Genomic DNA, 19,761 nt, shown 5'->3' with positions numbered 1-19,761 from the left:
ACTCACATGAACCTGTAGGCCAGACATGTTGCTCTTAAACAAAACAAGCAGTTACGCCTCATTAGAAAATACATTACCATGATGTGAAAACTCTGTATCACATAAGGTACACCCAAAGATAAAAATAGTTTTCAACCCATACGACACAAAAGAGAAAAGAGATTTTAGAATAATAATAATTTATGGCATAAAATAAAAATCACAAAATATGGAGATACAAGGTTTTGAAAAACAGCAACAATATGCATTTCCACTGCAAACGCTACAAGCATTAACAGTAAGATTTAGGCTACATGATTTCATATTCAGTGAATCGTTAAACTGTAAATAAAAAAAGTGACAAAAATGACTTTTCTAAGAACAGATTCATAACATCTGAGAAGGAACATCATGTTTTTGGCCTGAGATCAATAAAAAGCACGTCGCTCAAGGTGGAGCTCTCCCCCGAGGATACTGACGTGCATTAATAAACGCCAAGGGATATCGCAAAGACCTTGTTCACAGCTGCTTTGATTACCATCATTCCAGTGCCCTTTCCACCCAATTTTACAGTCACCCGATACCCTATTCACAGCAGTTTTGTCAAACCAACCAGTCAATAGATATTTGATTTCCCCTCAGAGAGCAGCATACTCTCTATGAATCAAAGGCTCATTGGTAGACAGAGAGTCAAATTAAAGCGCTATAGAGAGCTTTTGGGTCATCCAAGTTCTGTCGTGTTATTGTTGTTTGTTCTCGATTATAGTAAGTTTACAAACAACACCAGTAAACCCCATGGAAGGATGCGGTTACACCATAAAAGCAAACACAATATCGCCAGCATCTGTAGTGCTGGTGGGAAGTTATTGGGATTATTACTGCCCAGGATTAAGCTTTCCATGCTCTGGGTGAGTTTAACTAATTCAATGCTCATCATTTCTGTTTAGGGCTGGAAAAGTCATCTATATCTATATGAAGAGTTTGGTTCCAAATTTTTTTTAAAAATTCAAAAATCATGTTTTTTATTATGTTATCATGTTTTTATTGTGTTTTATTTGAGTTATTATGTCTTAAATCAAAACAAACCAACTGCAGTTTGATTGGTATTCATTGGAATGCACAATAAAAAACATTTAAAAAAAATTTCAACTGAGTTATCTCATTTTGGAAATAAACTCGTCATATGTACATGTTCATATACGTATATTGTGTGTGTATAAAACTGAACTATATTTTAAACATCCTAAAGAGTATTTTGATGACCATTTTTATTACTATTTTACAACAAATACCACAATGTGAAAAGTTCTTTGCTTCCTTAAATTTATAAGTGCAACCGTCTTGCCTTTACATGTCTTTTACATTAGTTGAAAATAACCAATTTCAGATTGTTTTTAAAGTTATAACAACTCACCACTGGCCAAGTTTAAATAGTAAGTTGAATTAACTTGTAAAGTCAAGTTGACTGTACTTAAACTAAAAAAATAAAGATAGTACTTAAAACGATTTAAAAGATTTTCTACAGTACTAAACAATGGTTTACTAATGGTTACTACAGTTAAGCTATGGCTAGTTTTCATATGGATATGTCATTTTATTTGATCTAACCTATGAAAGAAATAAAAAGAGTTTGATGTACTAATGTCATTCAATCATATTCCTGATGTTGAATTGTAGCGTAGTTTTGACCTCTAAATGTCCTTTGTGTTTCAGACCCCTCAAACATGAAGAAATGTCTTGAATTCATCTTGCTGCTCATCATCTCGACCCTTCAAGGTAAAGCACTTCACTTCCTGAATAACTGAGTATAGCAGTCTCATCTAAATATAATGCATATTCAATAGCACAAGATGTTGCAGTATGTGCATACATTACATAAAGATGGTGATGCGTTTTGTGTTAAGAATATGAGCTTCTCATTATTCCTGTCATTCACAGGCTCACTGCAGCAGAGAATCATTGGAGGACAGGAGGTTAAGCCATATTCTATCCCATACCAGGCCTCTGTTCAGTACAACAACTATCATTACTGCGGCGGTACCCTCATACACCCACAGTGGGTGGTTACCGCTGCCCACTGCTGGAGGCCGTGAGTATTACAGCCATGCCAGGGCTTCGTGTATAAAACTTAACAGGGTGTATAACCTGTGGACTCTACACACTACCTATGCATATGTTAAGAATGAAATCTAAATGTGTGGTGAATTCTTACGTACACACATTTTAATGCCCCTACTATGTGCGTATGCAAAGTCACTTTGAATAAAAGTATACTGTCGTATAAATGTAAAATGAATAAATGTTTATTCAATTGAAATTGTTTATTCGTCACATTAAGCACAATAAAAAACAAAGGTAATAAGAAACAAAATAACAAATCATGAAATATGTACAAATTAGGGCTGTCAAACGATTAATCGCATTCAGAATAAAAGTTTATGTTTACATAATATATGTTTGTGTAATGTGCATATTCATTTTGTATTTCTAAACACATACACATATTTAGGAAATATTTAAATTTATTTATTCATATTTACAGTACCAATCATTTTAAATATGTACTGTAGAAATTTTTATTCTTTTTTTTTCTTAAAGCCGCTATGTGGGATTTTTAGCGGCCACTAGTGTTGAGTTTGAGAATTGCAACCAATCTCTCAGTCCTCCGCTCACCCCCCCTTTCGAAGCTCGACAACGGTGGCCGCCACAGTACAAAAATATTTTCTTGAAAAAACTTTACTTCTCTCTGAGGTTATGACCATTTGTAAAAACATTATCAAACAACAGTTTTCACTTACATTGCTAAAGTTGGATTAGCTTACCGGTCTAGAAGAAAACAGGCAACTTTGGCGTCACTTTGAAATCGTTTGTCTTTCATCAGCGCCTTCCATCTGGGAATAACGTCAGCTCCACCGATTTTCTTTGAATAAGACAGACGACGACTACTGCTACTAGTACACCTCCTCCTCCTACTTCTTCGAGCATCTTCAACTTAGTGACGATGCAAGCTGCCTCTAAAAACACACGAACAAGTATAAAATATATATGAAATATGCTTTGTAGAGCTGTTTGTCCGTTTAGGGCTACTGTAGAAACAACACGGCCAATTCCATGTTCTGTATGTATAGAGATAGAAATTCAAATTTATTTGAGCTTGTCTGATGCTTGTTAAATGAAAAGAAATAAAAACTGACAGCTCGATCCAGAAACACACACTAGGCCAAGTTAAAGGAATAGTTCACCAAAAAAATTAAAATTCTGTCATTATTTACTCAACATCTTGTCATTTCAAACCTGTATGCCTTTCTTCTGCAGAACACAAAAGAAGATATTTGACTTGCATAGGTCTTGGCCATACGATAAAACTAAATGGGTACCGCCGAAGTTCATGGTGTTCACAGCATTAGGAACGTTCTTATGAGTGATTTACTAAGATGATCATTTATTCCATGTTTTGTAAAGAAGGCCCAAAACACAACACGACACAATATATAACACAAAATACACACAATACACATACAGTATGGTGTACTGTACGAAAGTGAATGTGTAGATGAAGAATATACAGTGTGTAGAGGCGAAGGATATTCAATAAAGCAGATTTGCAGCAAATAAAAACTGAAATAATGCAATAAATGAAGCATGGGTTGTTTGTTTACTGATGTTACCTTGTGGTGTGTCTGCAGGAGTTATTTAATAAGAGTGGTTCTGAGCGAGCATGACTTCTCTAAAAAAGAGGGCTATGAGCAGGTGTTCAACGTGTCGAGAGTGCTGGTCAATTACATGTACAATTACAGGACATTTGACAATGACATCATGCTTTTGAAAGTAAGTATCCATTACCCTTAAAGTCTAGGCTACATTTGTTTGTTTAGTTAAACATATATGTATATTTAAAGAAACAATTCACCCATAAATGAAATCAATCATTTACACATCATGTCAGGATGTCCAAACCAATATGAATTTCTTTCTTCAATGAAACAAAAAAGTTAAACAGAATGTATTGTATTTGGCACAACATGAAGATGAATATATGATGAGTTTTGGGTAACTGTTTTTTTAATCACATTTATTTGTGTATCAGTTGGAGCGTCCAGCAGAGCTCAATGCCAACGTTCAGCCAGCTACATTGCCAGTCTCAGGTAGCCCTCCATTACTACCGGCCACAACATGCACGGTGAGCGGCTGGGGCGTCACTCAGGTGTACAGTTATTACCTGTCTCCCGTCCTCCGTGCTGTGGACGTCCTCATCATCCCTCAGTGTCAATACTACTACTACTACAGAATCACAGACAACATGGTGTGCGCTGGATCTCCGCTGGGCGGCAAAGACTCCTGCCAGGTGAGTGATTTGGTTTTGCTGTAATACATTTTGGAAGATGAAAATGGAAAAAACACACGTGCTTTGTTTGGCTACAGGGTGACTCTGGTGGACCTCTCATCTGTAATGGTTTGTTTGAGGGCATCGTGTCCTGGGGCATCAGTTGTGCCAACCGGTACTTCCCCGGAGTCTACACTAAAGTCCGCAACAACGTCTCCTGGATCAACTGGATAATTGAAAACGACAACTCCTAAAATGCTCTTTTTTAAAGGATGTTGAACTGCCGCCATAAAAATAAAACCTGATGGTTAAAAAACGATGTGAGATGGATAATTGAAACATTAAAAGTGGCTTTCATCTTTTATGTTCTCAAACAAAGATTTTTTTTATAAAGCTTCTATTTTATACTTTAGAAGAAAATCACAAAACACAAGAATTAAAGTGATACTTCACCCAAAAATGCAAAGTCTGTCATCATTTACTCGCCTTCGAGTTGTTCCAAATCTGTATAAATGTCTTTGTTCTGTTGAACACAGAGAAAGATATTTGTAAGAATGCTTGTAACCAAACAGATTTTGCCCCCCATTGACTCCCATAGTAGGAAAAATTACTTTATCATTTTTTCAGTTGAACACAAAAGATATCATTTTGAAGTTGACTGAAACAATTCTGGGCCACTTTTGACTACCATTGTATTTTTTCCTACTATGGGAGTCAATGGGGGGCAAAATCTGTTTGGTTACAAGCATTCTTACAAATATCTTTTTATATATAATTTATACAGATTTGGAACAACTCGAAGGTGAGTAAATGATGACAGATTTTTCATTTTACGGTGAAGTATCCATTTAAATGTGATGACATTGAACATTTTGAATGACAAAGGGGCAAATTCTTGTTTGCATTGGCATTACATCAAATGTACAGTGTTTACTGGTGCCTGTTGGATTGAATTTAAAGGAACAGCACACCAATTAAAAACATCTCTGTTCTAACAAACATGCGGTAAAACCAAAAAGCCATAATGCCCCGATCATTCTTTATTCTTTTACGAATATTTTGTTTTATTCTACCTTAGTCATTTCAAGGCAGGGGCCCATTAAACAATAAACGGAATATTTTCCAACGCAGCTTATCTTTGCTGTGATTCCAGTCTATTTATCTGTCCCTATGGAAACGCAAATGCTTTTCATTGTTATTCCATGGGGAATGTCAGCATTATTGTGCAGTGACCTTTACTCCCATCCTCACCGTCTCCCAGCCTGTCTGAGGGAAAGGTTGCAGTCTAACTCTGACTAGAAATTACATAACCTTGCTGTTTGACAGCACCACACATCAAATCCAGAAAGTCAGGGAGGCGGGAGATCTGGGAAACAGGGATTGGTTACCTGTCAGATCTGGAAAGTTCCAAACAAAGTTATGAGCAGCTTCACTGAGCCTCCAAAACACGACACACACACACTGCGCGAGGCAACATGGGAGAGGTACAGATCGTACATGAGGTTAGAAATGACGCAGCTGACGGGTTAAATGGGCATTTGGCGGAGGTGAAAGAGTTGATTGGACGATCTCTAGAAGCCAAAAAGTTTGCATACTGTCCCTACAGCAAGTTTAGAGTCGGGGCGGCACTTCTGACACACGACGGGACGGTTTTCACAGGTGAGCATGAGTCTGCTGCGTTTCACACAGAAATCATTCAGTTGAACCGATAACGGCCGGTTTTAACAGTCAGTGCACAGCGCCGGTTGCGTAAGAGACATCAACAGGAAAATGTTAAGCTGCTGTAAAGTTGTTTGTGCACTCAGAATTGATGAATAATATATGAAGGCTGTACGTGTTTTGAATTTGCTGTCACTCTTGAGAGCAAACAGCAGACGAATGCAAATACAATTTCATGCCAAAAAGGAAAACCATAATATATAACACTTATTGCTAGTAATTATAATATTAAATAATATATTTAAAAAAAAATTGAACATCACACAGATATGAGCAAAATGTTTCGTGATGTCATGATTTTTCATTGCTCATGATGTGTAACTAATAACTAGGAACGTATGTGTGCTACAGTCTAAAATTAGGATTGCTTTATAGTGAAAGAAAGTATTGAACAGATAAATATGCAAAAGATTTATATTACAAAAATGACAAGATTGTATTGTCCTGCACATAGTATAACTGTCAAAATGCTCTTTACATATATTATAGTATTCATATCTGAACATATATATCATATAGCCTATCATGATCAGATATCGTAATCTTGAAGTGCAGTAAAATTGTGTTTGGTGAACCGTTTTCGGCACGTGTGAGAACGTAAGTCATCACAGAATGTAAACAACCTTGGCCCTTGAACCCGCAAGCCCCTCCAGACCATCCAATGATCAAACATACTAAACAAGAGGATAAAAAAGTTCAAAGTGTTCTTAAAACTTAAATTATGTTTTGCTGTACCTATAAAAACATAAAGGATTCCTGACGACAAAACAAAGCAAATCTAATCAAGTAAAATACACTCACAAGCGATACAAGGTGGCAAATTAATTTTTAGGTGGCGTATGATGACACGTGACTATCTTACCTGTCCGTCAGCAAACTGAGTGAAATAAATCTATTGGCGATGGTTAAAAACAGGGAGGGACGATGAGCTTGTTAATGCAGTTAATACAGAAACCCATGCAAATGAATGCTCTTATCTGTCATATAGGATGTAATGTGGAGAACGCGTGCTTCTGTTTGGGAATCTGTGCAGAGAGAACCGCCATCTCAAAAGCCGTCTCTGAGGGACACAGAGATTTCAAAGCCATCGCAATCGCAAGGTGTATAGATTGAACTTGTCTTGTTTGTTTGTTTGTTTAATTGAAGAATATACACATACAGTAAGTAGAGAACACATTCATGTATAAAATGTGATACGATACTACATGGGTATAAATTTATTAAAGAAAATTATAGTAGGCTCGAGTAGGCCTACCGTATTGTTCCGAATAACATCACAAGACGACTCTGATAATAGGCTACTGCTGCATTCACGTGCTCTAGGAATAATCGCACATGAACGCCCTCTGATGTCGCGTTTCCCACTGGGAAGTTGGGAAATAACTTTGATACCCAAGTTCCCGAGATGGTGGTTCAAAACACCTCGGAAGTGGGATATTTCTCACAACAAACGCGGAAGTAACGTCTGAATTTAGGCTACCTACATTAAAAGTATTTAGTAACATTAAAACATTAATGTTACTAATGATTAAGTAGCATTAAAACATTACAAGTATCGGTTAACATTAAAAGAGCACCGTTCCATAAATTATTTCCAGGTTGAAGTGGGAATTATCGAATTTCCGACGAGCACGTGAAGACAGCATGCATAGACGACCCACCTTTTCAAGATGTAACGTTAGCTGTTGGAAAATTATTTTTGCAGACCAAATTTAGTCTAACAAAAACAAAATACACTTACCTACCTGAAAATAATTAACATTGCATATTGTATTGTATAGGGCTATACTTAAAGTAGCCTTTGGAAAATCCGGATAAATTCGAACATCGTAAACTTTATAACATACCATAGCCTGTACAATTTAATATTAAAAGTGAAAACCACGTACTGTAGCCTACCAAAATTTAATAGAAGTCCAATCTGCGTAAGAGACAGAAAACAGACTAGAAGCTTTTCTTAGACATGCTTTTCTAAGGCAAACTCGTTTTACACGTATTTGGCGCCACCTATTGCTGCGGCTCACATGTAAGACCCCATTTTTTCAGATGTATTTCCAAAAAAAACCCTCTCTCCCTCTTATATTCGGAGCAATACCGTATTCAATTTAACCAAGATCTTCAGAAACCCTTTATGATAACTAAACTTAAAAATAAATAAAGCAATAAAGCCGATGTTTTTTTTATTCTTGTGAGCAAAATAATCTGCGGTTTCTTTAAATATAATAGGCCTCATTATGAGAACGAAGCGGTTGTCTACAAAAACAAACAAACTCAGAACAAAAATTATTTTCTGTGAAGGACGGTGTAACATACATGGAACATCTTTGCAAACGTCTAGTATTTTTTTTACAGTGATATGTGTGAGCAGTTCATTTCTCCATGTGGTGGCTGCAGACAGTTTATGAGAGAGGTAGCACTTACACCTTTACATTTAAAAGCATGTTAAAAGTGACATGTTTAAATTTAAATGTGTTGTTTAAATGTTTTGACTACAGTTTGGTGCTAACTGGGATGTGTATTTGTCCAAACCTGATGGCTCCTATGTGGAGATGAGAGTTGGGGACCTGCTGCCTGCATCTTTTGGCCCAGAGGACTTAAAAGTGAAGAAAAATAATATTATGAATGAGTTTTGAAGACTTGTGTTCTAGAGCAGTGGTTCTTTTTGTCGTAAGGGCCCCTTGTGTAGGGTGCATCACTCCCCACCAAATAAAGACGTAATGATCTTAAACTTAAAATGTTAATTTCATAAAATGCCACAAAAACTTCAACCCTCTTAGATCCATCTAAATGTCCCCCAGTTTGAGAACCACTGTTCTAGAGGATGTGATTTACAGGAGCTTACCTGAAGACGTGTATAGGTGTTATGAATGCTGTATAAAACTGTGTATTAAAAGACATGTATGTACTGTACATTATATTCATGAATATAAATAGTTTTTCCTTTAAATAAACATACGATCGATCTTATTCACTGGATGGAGATGTTTGCTACAGTACAAATTTTATTATTCTTTTTAAACAATGCACATGTAATATAAATCAACCACAAACAGTGCAACATAAATAAATAGACATTTTCTTAAAAGAAAACATTTTAACCTGACTCATGTGGTAGTGATATTTCAGATGCAGTCATAATCTCAACCATCATTAAATGTTATGATTCGGTACCGTTTAGTTTGTGAATAAAAGACTAAATAGAAAAAGCAGCAGTCAAAAGTGCAAAAACATAAAACAAGACGTTAGAAAATAACAGGTTAAAAGGAAAGGCAGCACATGCACATATGGCATTAAGATCTATTCAGAAATATCAAGTCTTTATAATGTTATAAGTGACCTGCTCATGCACGGTTTAGTTCAGCAAGTTCTTCGTGTGAGATTTTGCATATGTAGAAGGGCTGACTGACTAATCCTCTCCCACACAATTTCTAATTTCTATAATCCAAATTGCGACCAGAAAAAAGTCGGAACTAAACTGAATGTGAGCTGCTCCTAAAGCTACACAGAGAGGCTTTATCTGGGTTTCAGAAAAGCATCCTACAGTCAAGAAAAAGATAAGTAAGAGATACAGAGAGGAGTTTTTGCTTCAAAAGCAGCCAAAGAGCACGTGGTGCTCCAAATAAAGCAAAACTCTACTCATAACCAGTGTTTTTAACAGAAAACTGATGTGATTCTGAAATTCTCGAAAGCCCGGGTGGGTCCGCCTCTATTTCTGTGGTGTTATGTTGTCCAGAAAGGGCCAAGCTGGAACGTAATGCCTGGGTAGAGTTCCCTCCATAAGCCTCTCCATCCAAAGACCCAGCCGATCCAGTTTGTGATGGATCTCCAGAGAGGTGGCCTTCTGCCTAGAACTTCCCCGCGAGCGTGAGCCTCTGCTCGTCCCGGCTGCCGCCCCATCCTCGTCCGACGACCTGCTACCTTCGGCCTCCTCTCCCGTAAACACGGGTCTGAATATGCAGAAGTATTTTTTGTGGCCGTTGAGGGCCAGGACATGACCTGTGTAGTCAGGTTTGTAAGAGGCGGCATCCTCCTCTTCGTCCGAGCAGTCTGACGGCCGTGCGTCGGGGGACGACTCCATGAGCGAATCCATCCACTGGCTGTGTTTGTCCAGGTTCAAGAAGGAGTAGTGGAGCGTTTGAGACCTATGAGAAGTCAGGGGTTAGTTTAGAGCAGAGGTGCAGAGTAAAAGTTACACTGAACGAATGAAAAACGCAAGCAAGACTCACCCTGAGAAGGAGTAAACCTCTTTGGCGAACTTCCTGAGCAGCACTTGTTTAGAAGCATCAGTCAGTATCAACACCACATTGATGTGGCCAGGCTTTAACCTGACCAGGTTGCTCATATAGGTTACATCTGTCAACTCGGTGACTTCCACAAAGTTCTTCTTGGGTGGACGGCTGCAAGATGAAAACAAACTAGAGACTGGACTGCTATGCTATCCGACTATGCTTTGTATTTTTGGTCACAGTTTTAATCGATAAACAACCAGCGTGTTACCTGGAAGTGCTCTCTGTTCCCGGAGAGCCGTCGGCTGTCTTTGGTGATTCCGTTGCCTTTTGTTTGGCTGGTTTGTCTTCACCAGAATCACTGTCCACCATAAAAAAAACATACAAATATATACAACTCCACTTGAAAAATAGGATTCTAGTCTTATCCCTTTACAGAATGTACTGTACACGTGGATAGTCTTACCTGAAGGCCTGAATGATAACAGTCCCAAACAAGATGAAAAGAGCAGAGAAGATCAGTGATAACACAGGCATCATCTCACGCCTAGTGAAAGCACAGCAAAGTGTTACTACCATATTCTTCTGGTTCTAATATCACCAAAAACACCAGATTCTATTTGCAGCATCTTCACTATACAGTAATGACATCACTATTCCTGGATAATAATATTAAAAGTACCACAATGGTTTCGCTTCTGCTTTCCAAATACTTGTATAAACAATTATTTGATAAAGCAACTCTCCCAATAACTGCTTACCAGTTTGAGTAGAGAAGATCAAAATAAAACTGGGCGAGGTAATCGTATGCTGTGTTCATCCACCGAATTAGAAACATCTGAAACAGTGCAAGTCAAATATGTTTGTATTTTAATGATCTTTTTTAATATAAAAACAATGCCATTATTAAAGCATATAATTGAATTAATAATCATGACACAAATCTGTATTAAAATACAACTTCAGTAAATACATTTATGCTTTATTGCACCAATTGCTATAGACTTCCATTGTAAGCATATTGCTTTTTTGTTCGTTTTTACGAACGAATGGGGCTTCGTGATACTGCATAAAAATGTGTTATGCAATAACTTGTTTATTTGCTAAAAATAAGTTTGTCAAAAACATATTTAAAAAAAAAATACAAAGGTTTTACATTCTTTTTGTTAGGTCTTTTGCAGCAACCCAAAACTTTGACTATACATAACTTTCTGAAGCTTTAAAATTATTCAGTTATTGCAAACCATCGCAATATGCATAAGCAAAATGCACATTTAAAATCATTTTGATATTTTGTGCCCTCCAAACGAAAATCACATTTACTGTCTGTGATAACTCATAGTATATTTGTTCAAACTTATTGATTGATTAAGCTAATAAAAACATAACGCTTCATTATGTAAGGTCTTTATACACCTCTGAACACATAGTTATGCATATTATATTGCATTTCTGTCAATAGATCCTCCACAAAATGGGACCCTACAAGAAAAAAGGTCTTGATCTTTCTGTGTTTTGCGGAGTGACTTACAGAAGCAAACTCATTATTTAGTTCGGGCAGCATTGCATCGTGGGTGAGGTAGGAGGGGTCTCTCTGCAGAATATCAAGCTGCTCGTGGAGGCGGAGCTTATCATCATCACTCCCATTCCAGCCACCAGTCACTGACCGATACAAGACCCTTCCTGTAGAGCTCCGCCTCTCCAAGATAATAACCTGAAGATATTGATTAACCGAGTCAATGATTACAACACACAGAGACAGATGCACAAAGACACACATTAAACAGACTCATGAATGTCTCTGACCTGTGGAGGGGTTGTGTCGTCCTGTTTGAGCAGGGCGTCACACAGAGGCTGCTGCTGTTTTTGATAGACGTAAGAAAACCTCAAAACTTCTTTAGTGTTGGCAGAAGCAAAGTTGAAGAAAGCCTCGTTCACCGATACGAACTGCTCTCCTTCCCCAGTGATGAGAAGAACACAGTATCTGTCAATCAGAGGGTAGAATGAGAGCAAGATACACCCGGCACACCCAAATAACTTCACTTTATTCCTCCCTAAAAAGTAGGATCGGATCTTTCCCCTTTGAATGCTTTCAAAGCTAGCTTGCTGTTGCTAGCCTGTATAGAACTGCTCTAAAGTTTCAGAAAAGACCGGTTCTTACTTTCTTCGTCGGTGGAACTGTTTAACCGGACACAGCTCATCAAAGAGTTTCTGATTAACCAGCCGTGGCACAAGCAGGAAACGATTGTTGGACACAAACTCATCGATGATCTGTTTCTTCATTCCTCTTGCCTATGGATGAAAACAAAGTAGAAAGCAAGAACCTCTAGCAAGAATAAAACCACCAGTGCATATTTACAAACAGAAGAACCGGGCTTCACCTGTATGACGTCTGCAGGTTTCTCAGAGTTCTCCTTGAACAGGAGCATGGTGGGAGCATACGTGTTGATGTTGAACCTCTGTACCACTTGAGAGGTCTCAGTCAAACCCATATCCACATAACCAAAGCTCACGTAGTCTTTGTAGGCAAACGCGGTGAGCTGGGAACAAGAGCATATGAGGGAAAGTATTTAAAATATGTCGATGTAAGAGAAGTCTCTGATTATTTGAACAAATTCTCACCTTGTATAAAAGAGGTACAGAAGATGCTACGTCAAACATCATAACCCTCGGCCTATTTTCTTCATGCCAACTGTTTAAAAACTCAACGTAGTTGTTATCAGTCAACTGATAAGGGAAGAGAGATGAGAAACAGAACAATGAAGAAAACAACGAAATGATCAAAGATTGAATTATTGGTTACAGTCTTACCTTCTCCACCAGTTTTGTGGGAAGAAGACTTTCCACAAACTGTTTCAAGTATTCTCTGGCCACAGCATACTGGAAGAAAGAGACTTTGCCATTGATAACACCCAGAATGGAAGGTGTGCGGTGGGCTCCAAGATGATTGGCCAGCTGTCTCTCATATCCGATGTCTACCACACCAATACCAACACCTACACCAAACAAGAGCAAACTCCAAAAATCCATTTTCAAAAAAAATCCATGGCTAAACAGACAAAATGGATGCATGGACAAACAGATACAGTATAGTTGACACCCCCACCTAAAGGCTCTAGGTCTTGCACGGTATCCTTCCAAATGGGCTCGATATGAATGCAGGTGAAGCACCACTCTGAGGTGATCTTGATCAGGTAAGGCCTCTTGAAACTATCCGGCATGACTTCCTTCATGTATTGGTTGAAATGAAGGAGGTGCTTGCTCTCTGTGAAATCTCGACTCGTCCGAGGAAAGTGAAAGAAGGATTCGTCGAAGTAGAAACTGTCTTGAAAGTGCCTGAAGCCCTGTGGAGCTCGGGCGAAGTTTTGATTCTCATCCATTTGACCGAAACGGTCGTAGTTCGCCCTTCTTTCCTCATTGGACAGGATCTGTGCGAAGTAGCACAATTGACTATGCTTAACACAGACGTGCATGCTTCTTAAACCATAATATTGGCCATTATGTTCACTCCAAAATAAGCAAATTTATCCATAAAAAAAAACAATAATTTTAAACACTCACATGCTATATATTTCGGATGTAAATTGTATTAATATTGTATTGGTTAAACTCTTACGTCATAAGATTTTGTGATCTTGATAAACATATCCTCAGCTCCTGGACTTTTGTTCTTGTCTGGATGCCTACAGATAAAGTATATAGCATTTATACAATCCCGACTGCTGTCCGTAAGTCAGTTTTCTCTTCTTTCTTTCAAAAAACATCACTCACCATTCCCTCGCGAGCCTCTTGTACACTTTTTTGATCTCTGCCTGACTGGCATGTCTGGACACTCCAAGAACTTTGTACGGATCAAACTCGGGCGCAGATGCCAGTGAATCTCCAAGCAGAGCCAGCAGAAGAATCATCCACACAAACACACTCCAGCCTCCCATCTTTTGATATCTGACAGGCAGGCTGGAAAAATGACAACAAAATGTAATTTCAAAAAATTATATATATATAGTGTAAGTTTAAAACAGCTTTTAAATTAGAATATATATGATATTATATATGAAGAGTTTGGTTCCAAAATGAGATAAAGATATGTTTTTTTATTGTGCATTCCAATTAAAATCAATCAAACTGCAGTTGGTTTGTTTTGATTTAAGCCATAATAACTCAAAAAAATACAGCTAACTAACACAATAAAAACATGATAACATAATTTTTTTTTTAAACGGAGTTATCTCATTTTGGAACTAAACTCTTCATATGATAAAAAGACACTGTGTATTAGTATATCTGATCGTATCTATTTATTAATGTTAATCAATACATCCGATTCTTACGCGAACCAATGCGTTGCTATGGAAATGTCTATCGGTAACGGTAGACATGCAGTTCAAATGCAAGACAAACCCACACTACCCAACAATAATGTCAAAATAAAGATACTGCGAAACACGATCACTAACGAGTTTACTTCAGCATTAGCTGACTGTTATTCTATCAATAGAAACATTGAGCTGCAGCCTGCAGTTCTGCAACACACGCGCATTACGTTTTTGGACGCATTTTATAAACTCATAAATCCAGAATAATGGCAATACTTACGCCCAGCCCTTGTTTTTATTGTATATGCTTAAAAATCAGCAACGAGCCATGATCTCCTGACATTAATGGGTGGATCCTTCGATTCCTTCCCCTTGCCATCAGCTGGCGAATACTTCCGATAGTGAGGGATTATGGGTAAGCACATGCTAGGATAAAAGTCCGATTGTCACTTTCGAGTTCCATTACTCGTATAGAATATTTGAGGGTAATTAAAGGAATATCTCCTAAACTTTTACACCTTATCAAGTCATCTCTACAATACTCTAGGTTAATGGAAGAAATTCCTCGTTTAATGATAGGTGGGGTGGACTTGTTTGATAAAAAATGCACTAATTGGCATATCAGAAAAACATTAATTTGTACAAATAGTATTGCCCTGAAAGCAATGGTTTTATGGAAACAAATGTACCCTTCAATACTCTCCTATGACATATGGGCTGTTCATAATAATTTTGTAATTCCAAACAAAGCTAAAGAACTTCACATAAAAATTCTCCATAACCTTTACCCCTGTAAATTATTTTTGTCCAAGTTTATGGATATTCAACCAGATTGTTCTTTTTGTGGTGATGAAGAAGAATCAGTGGTTCACTTGTTTTTTAGATGTACAGTAACAAGGTTATTTTGGACTGAGGTTTCATTATTGATTTTTAATTTGTTTAATTATTTGATTGATATTAAAGAAAAAAAGGTCCTGTGGTTTATTTTACAACACTGAAAAGTAAAGAAAGAAAAAGAAAAGGTAAACTGTAACAGTTATTTTTACCTGCATTTGAAATGTTTGTTGTCTAAATGTCTTATTGTCTAATTTACTACATAGGTACACAAACATATGGCTCTGGCTATTATCTTTTGTGTAGAAAATATAGCGTATTAAAAATCATTTGTCAAATATTAAGTACTTGACAGAAAAAATAAATATTATATATAATGTTTTAGTGTCTGAATGAAGTACTAATTTTAGCATCATTTTTTAAAATAAAAGTTATGTTTTGAACATTTGTTTCCAATGTTAATGTATTGAAATTATTACATTAACTGTCTCCAAACTCATAAACTATGTACACTGTTAGACTTTGCTGTAGTTTTTACAATTAGTTACCAGAAAATGCCCAGTAAAATACTATAATCTTTTGTTGTTGTTAGTTACTGTAATATGCATTGCATTGTGGGTATTTTTATGACGCGATATTGTAATTTACAGTGATACACTGTATTTTTGGGAATTTACAGTATTCTACTATTGACACAATAGCAGTAGTGTTACTGTATTTGAAGACTGACTTTTATCAGTGAAGATATTAAAAATGTGTCACTATATAGAAACATTTTAAATTGGCAATTGTTTAAGAAACGGAAAAGGATAACACTTGACGTCTTTTTTGACAAGAGCGTTTTTTTAGTAAAAAGAAAACCTGGCAGTGTTTGTGCATGAAGGCAGCTCAGCATTCATATAGGCAGAGTAACGTAAGTCAATTTGAATTATAAACAGAGACCTTCTTTGCAAAAACCAACCCCATATTTTAAAACTACAGTACTAATTTCTCGCTAGAAATGCAATCGAACGTTATTAAAGGTGAAAAATAAACTTTAATTCAAATAAAAATATGTTCAAAGCATCGCTTCGGCCGCCATTTTATTTTCCAAAGAAGGATCCTGCTCGACCAATCACCTTCCTCGCATGTTGTTATGGAAACGACAGGTCTCGCTACTCGCTTGTCATTGGTCAGCTGTCAAAAAATATACTTGACGTAGGGCGTTATCTTCAGAAAAGTTGAACTTCTTTCAACTTAAAATGGCGCCCGGAGCTGCAGAAAAAGACGCCGGTGGTGACTTTTTGGAAAACACGGTTTACTCCATAGGATTATTATAATGTGAAACAAACGCTGGCAGCTTCAAAAAAGAAGTAAAGTGTGAACACAGCATGCAAGCCTGAAGCCAAATTTGAACTTACTACTGCGAAAGCGTGTTTAGTGTAAAAACCGCAGAGCTGGCAACCCTGGCATGAGCACGACCGTTGGTCCGACTGACTAAAAGCGAGTGACACCGGAGGAAGTGAGCGGCTGACAGAAGGTGAGAACTGCTAAAAAACGTTTTTCTTTAAAATACCTAGCGAAATGTTAAGAAGTCCTGTATACATTTAGTTTTGCATTTTTTAAATATTTCCTCACATGCACTGCAGCAGCAGCAGTGGAGCAGTAAAACTGCCTAAAGTTTATAATATCACTGTCAGTCACAAAATGTAGTTTTAAGACTTTTTTTAGTCGAGAATGTGTGTTTTTAATGTTCAAATATGCAGTCGGTTAATAAAGATAGCATCTTTTTCAAAATCGGCGCGGACGAATTCGGAGAGCCGGCGCTCAGCACTCATGTACGTTACCCCGCTCAACGCCGCATCACATCGGCATATGGAGTGATTCTGTGACTAAATTAAAAAGGATTTGTTCGTGTCAAAATTGTGACATAATTCAAACGCAAATGCAAACCGTTTGCATTTGCATTTACGCGAACGTACAATGTCTGCCAAATTTCAAAAGGAAAAGCAAAGTCTATTTGCAAATGAATTACCTCTGTTTTACGAGTTACGACCCTGCCATATTTAAATCGCAATATCAATCCCCCATACGATATGATTACTTTTTAATATCTAACGGACATTTTACGTTGTTTAATGTAAAGCAAAACTAAAATAAACATTGAGAGCTAGGACTGCATGTATTTGTTATTGCGGTTAAGTGACGGCATCAAGTACTCTGCTGATCCATTTGTAATAACCGGTCTGCGTCCTCCCGTCCTCGCAAGATTGAACCGCCGAGTCTGAACTTGCCCAGTAATGATTTAGGTAAACAGAGTAACATTTGAGCATAAGTAGGTTGACCTTTATTAACTCACACAATAATGACTACACAAGTTGTGAGAATGGTAAAATATTCTAAATAAACCCCTAAATTATGTGGCAGTAAGTTGGATTTAATGTATGGTTTTGGGGAAAATAAAATTGTGTAATGTATAATATAATTACAACCAAGTAATTTTACTGTGCCCATTTTTTTTGTTATCAAAAACAGAAGAGCCTTAAATGGAACAAAGACATCAAAGCCCTGCTCTGTCAAATGGACTGTGAAGGCAGAGGAATGTACACTACCATGTTGACATCATTGCCATTCTTCTGATGATGAAGTAGCCTTCAAGAACAGGTATAAATCTTTATTTAATTTATTCTGTTTCTTTTTAATAGAAATTACTTGCAATATCTAAAAAGGCTTTACGTTTTGGATTTGCAGCCAACATCCACCAAGATGTCTGAGGTGACAACACAGACCACACGTTATTAAGCTACGTATGACAAATTCTATATTGTGAGAGTATGTTGTGATATTCTATTAAATGCCATACATGAGCTGATGTTTTTATTTCATGGTGTATTTTGATGTCTGCAACCTACAGGATGATCAGCATTGAGGGCTAGGTCTTCTATGAAGTTATCCATCTGCATGCCTTTGTCGTGTGTTAATCTGGAGTATCAGCATGCACTATGCGGGTGATGGTATAGAGGTGAGTAATTCAATGCATATGCTATTTTATAGGAAATGATACATATAAAGAATATATCCATTGGCTTTTGGTTTAAATGAGAGAAAATCCATGACCATTTCTCACACATTTTCTTTTTGTTTCTCTTCAGATCATCTGTCTAGCAATGTGCAAGTGCCAGTTCAGCACCAGAACAGAGACAGAGTTTTATTGTTGCCATCAGGCACTGCTGTATCACATTGTTAAAGCGACAACGAGCAACTTTTTGACCTTAAAATAATGTCTCTAAAATTATTTAAGTGGTAGGTCAACTTTTAACTGGACGAATTTGACTGCCGTTGCTACCTAAGCAGCCTCCTATCGGCTGAAATTGCACTTGTAACTTTGGTGTTCGGGCCGGTACAAGCCCCGCCTATCCCCTGCTTTACGGCATACGTCACGTTTTACTCGTAGCCTGGGAGAAGTTAGCCAACAGCAGAGCTAACAGTAAGACGAAACGAACCAAAACATCACCATGGCAGAGCCAGCCAAAAAAAAACAAAGAGGGTTTTGTCGGAGGAAGCAAAGAAATTGAATTGAAATAATATATGGTTGCCGGTGTCGATAGCTAGCATGTTGTCGTGTCTCGTCATGAATGTGTGTAGTGCTTGTAAATGAAGACTAAAAAACCACAATAAACGTGTTGTGGTAAAAAGTAGCAGATTATTTAGTTCAGACCAGTAAACCACGTAAATGTTGAACAGTTCAGTCATTGAGTAGGCTAATGTTGTCGTTATATATATATATATGCACATGCTATGCGCTGTTTTCATAGCGTATCTGGGTCCGTCGGCTGCCAGCGGGAAATCTTTGTGACTGTTTTTACGACACTGTAAACAGACAATTCCGCTTATCAACCACGTGGGGCAACAGTGAGCAGAAGTTGCTCGTTGTCGCTTTAAAAAAGCCATTATTAATGGATGTAACTAATAATATTGTACTGAATAAAAAAGATTACTGTTGTACATGGACTTATGTCTTTATTTTGAATTAAAAAATTTAACATTATTCATGTAAACTAATCATAGAGATTTTGTACTGCTAGTGGCACATATTGTATAATAATATGAAATACAAATAATTGTAAAATTATTATGAAGGAATGCATTTTACAATACTATTAAGCAAGTTATAATTACAGTAAAATTACTGTAAGGTTATTATACTGTGAAGCCAAATTGTGGTAAGAGTATTATACTGTACAAAGATATTACAGTATGGATTTTATACTGTAAAAAGAAGTTGCAGTAAAGTCATATTACTGTAAAGTACATATACAGCTAAGCTACTGTAGAGGGGAATTTACAGTAAGTCACTGGCAATAGTGCTGCCAGTGAGTTACCG

General features: G+C 37.2%; 3 protein-coding genes and 1 long non-coding RNA gene across 5 annotated transcripts in view; 3 read left to right on the top strand and 1 right to left on the bottom strand.

Moving 5' to 3' along the window:
- The window catches only part of LOC130571721 (tRNA pseudouridine synthase-like 1), a 52,158-nt gene extending 47,360 nt beyond the window's left edge, over nucleotides 1–4,798 (top strand). The window contains exons 1-6 of one of the 2 annotated variants that reach the window (XM_057362876.1): nucleotides 723–887; nucleotides 1,693–1,755; nucleotides 1,918–2,068; nucleotides 3,666–3,807; nucleotides 4,067–4,324; nucleotides 4,402–4,798. In XM_057362876.1, the coding sequence (XP_057218859.1) occupies nucleotides 1,704–1,755; nucleotides 1,918–2,068; nucleotides 3,666–3,807; nucleotides 4,067–4,324; nucleotides 4,402–4,557 (759 nt within the window). In that variant the 5' untranslated portion in view covers nucleotides 723–887; nucleotides 1,693–1,703 and the 3' untranslated portion in view covers nucleotides 4,558–4,798. Of the gene's footprint in view, nucleotides 1–722; nucleotides 888–1,692; nucleotides 1,756–1,917; nucleotides 2,069–3,665; nucleotides 3,808–4,066; nucleotides 4,325–4,401 lie in introns of those variants that run through there. The other variant, XM_057362875.1, reaches the window with a different exon arrangement.
- Nucleotides 4,799–5,104: 306 nt separating this feature from the next.
- Nucleotides 5,105–8,989, top strand: cdab (cytidine deaminase b). The gene is made up of 4 exons (XM_057362878.1): nucleotides 5,105–5,962; nucleotides 7,011–7,122; nucleotides 8,375–8,432; nucleotides 8,518–8,989. The coding sequence occupies exons 1-4, from the start codon at nucleotides 5,779–5,781 to the stop codon at nucleotides 8,653–8,655; spliced, it is 492 nt and encodes a 163-aa protein (XP_057218861.1). The 5' UTR covers nucleotides 5,105–5,778; the 3' UTR covers nucleotides 8,656–8,989.
- A 31-nt stretch (nucleotides 8,990–9,020) lies between these two features.
- On the bottom strand, nucleotides 9,021–14,955 carry dnajc16l (DnaJ (Hsp40) homolog, subfamily C, member 16 like). Its single transcript, XM_057362869.1, has 15 exons — nucleotides 14,845–14,955; nucleotides 14,020–14,205; nucleotides 13,865–13,931; nucleotides 13,355–13,676; nucleotides 13,060–13,244; nucleotides 12,871–12,975; nucleotides 12,630–12,788; nucleotides 12,410–12,540; nucleotides 12,055–12,232; nucleotides 11,780–11,962; nucleotides 11,010–11,086; nucleotides 10,715–10,795; nucleotides 10,520–10,609; nucleotides 10,249–10,419; nucleotides 9,021–10,164 (listed from the first exon to the last, which is right to left on the bottom strand). Exons 2-15 carry the CDS (start codon nucleotides 14,181–14,183, stop codon nucleotides 9,729–9,731), a joined length of 2,349 nt encoding a protein of 782 aa, XP_057218852.1. The 5' UTR covers nucleotides 14,184–14,205; nucleotides 14,845–14,955; the 3' UTR covers nucleotides 9,021–9,728.
- A 1,695-nt stretch (nucleotides 14,956–16,650) lies between these two features.
- LOC130571514 (uncharacterized) lies at nucleotides 16,651–19,364 on the top strand. The gene is made up of 4 exons (XR_008965097.1): nucleotides 16,651–16,917; nucleotides 17,913–18,041; nucleotides 18,129–18,399; nucleotides 18,530–19,364. It is a non-coding gene; the product is annotated as an uncharacterized LOC130571514 (long non-coding RNA).
- The last annotated feature ends 397 nt before the right edge of the window (nucleotides 19,365–19,761 follow it).

The sequence above is a fragment of the Triplophysa rosa genome, linkage group LG20 (genome assembly GCF_024868665.1).
Source record: "Triplophysa rosa linkage group LG20, Trosa_1v2, whole genome shotgun sequence".
Lineage (NCBI taxonomy): Eukaryota > Metazoa > Chordata > Actinopteri > Cypriniformes > Nemacheilidae > Triplophysa > Triplophysa rosa.
The sequence above is the reverse complement of the archived record's forward strand: the minus strand, read 5'-3'. Positions and strand labels throughout refer to the sequence as shown.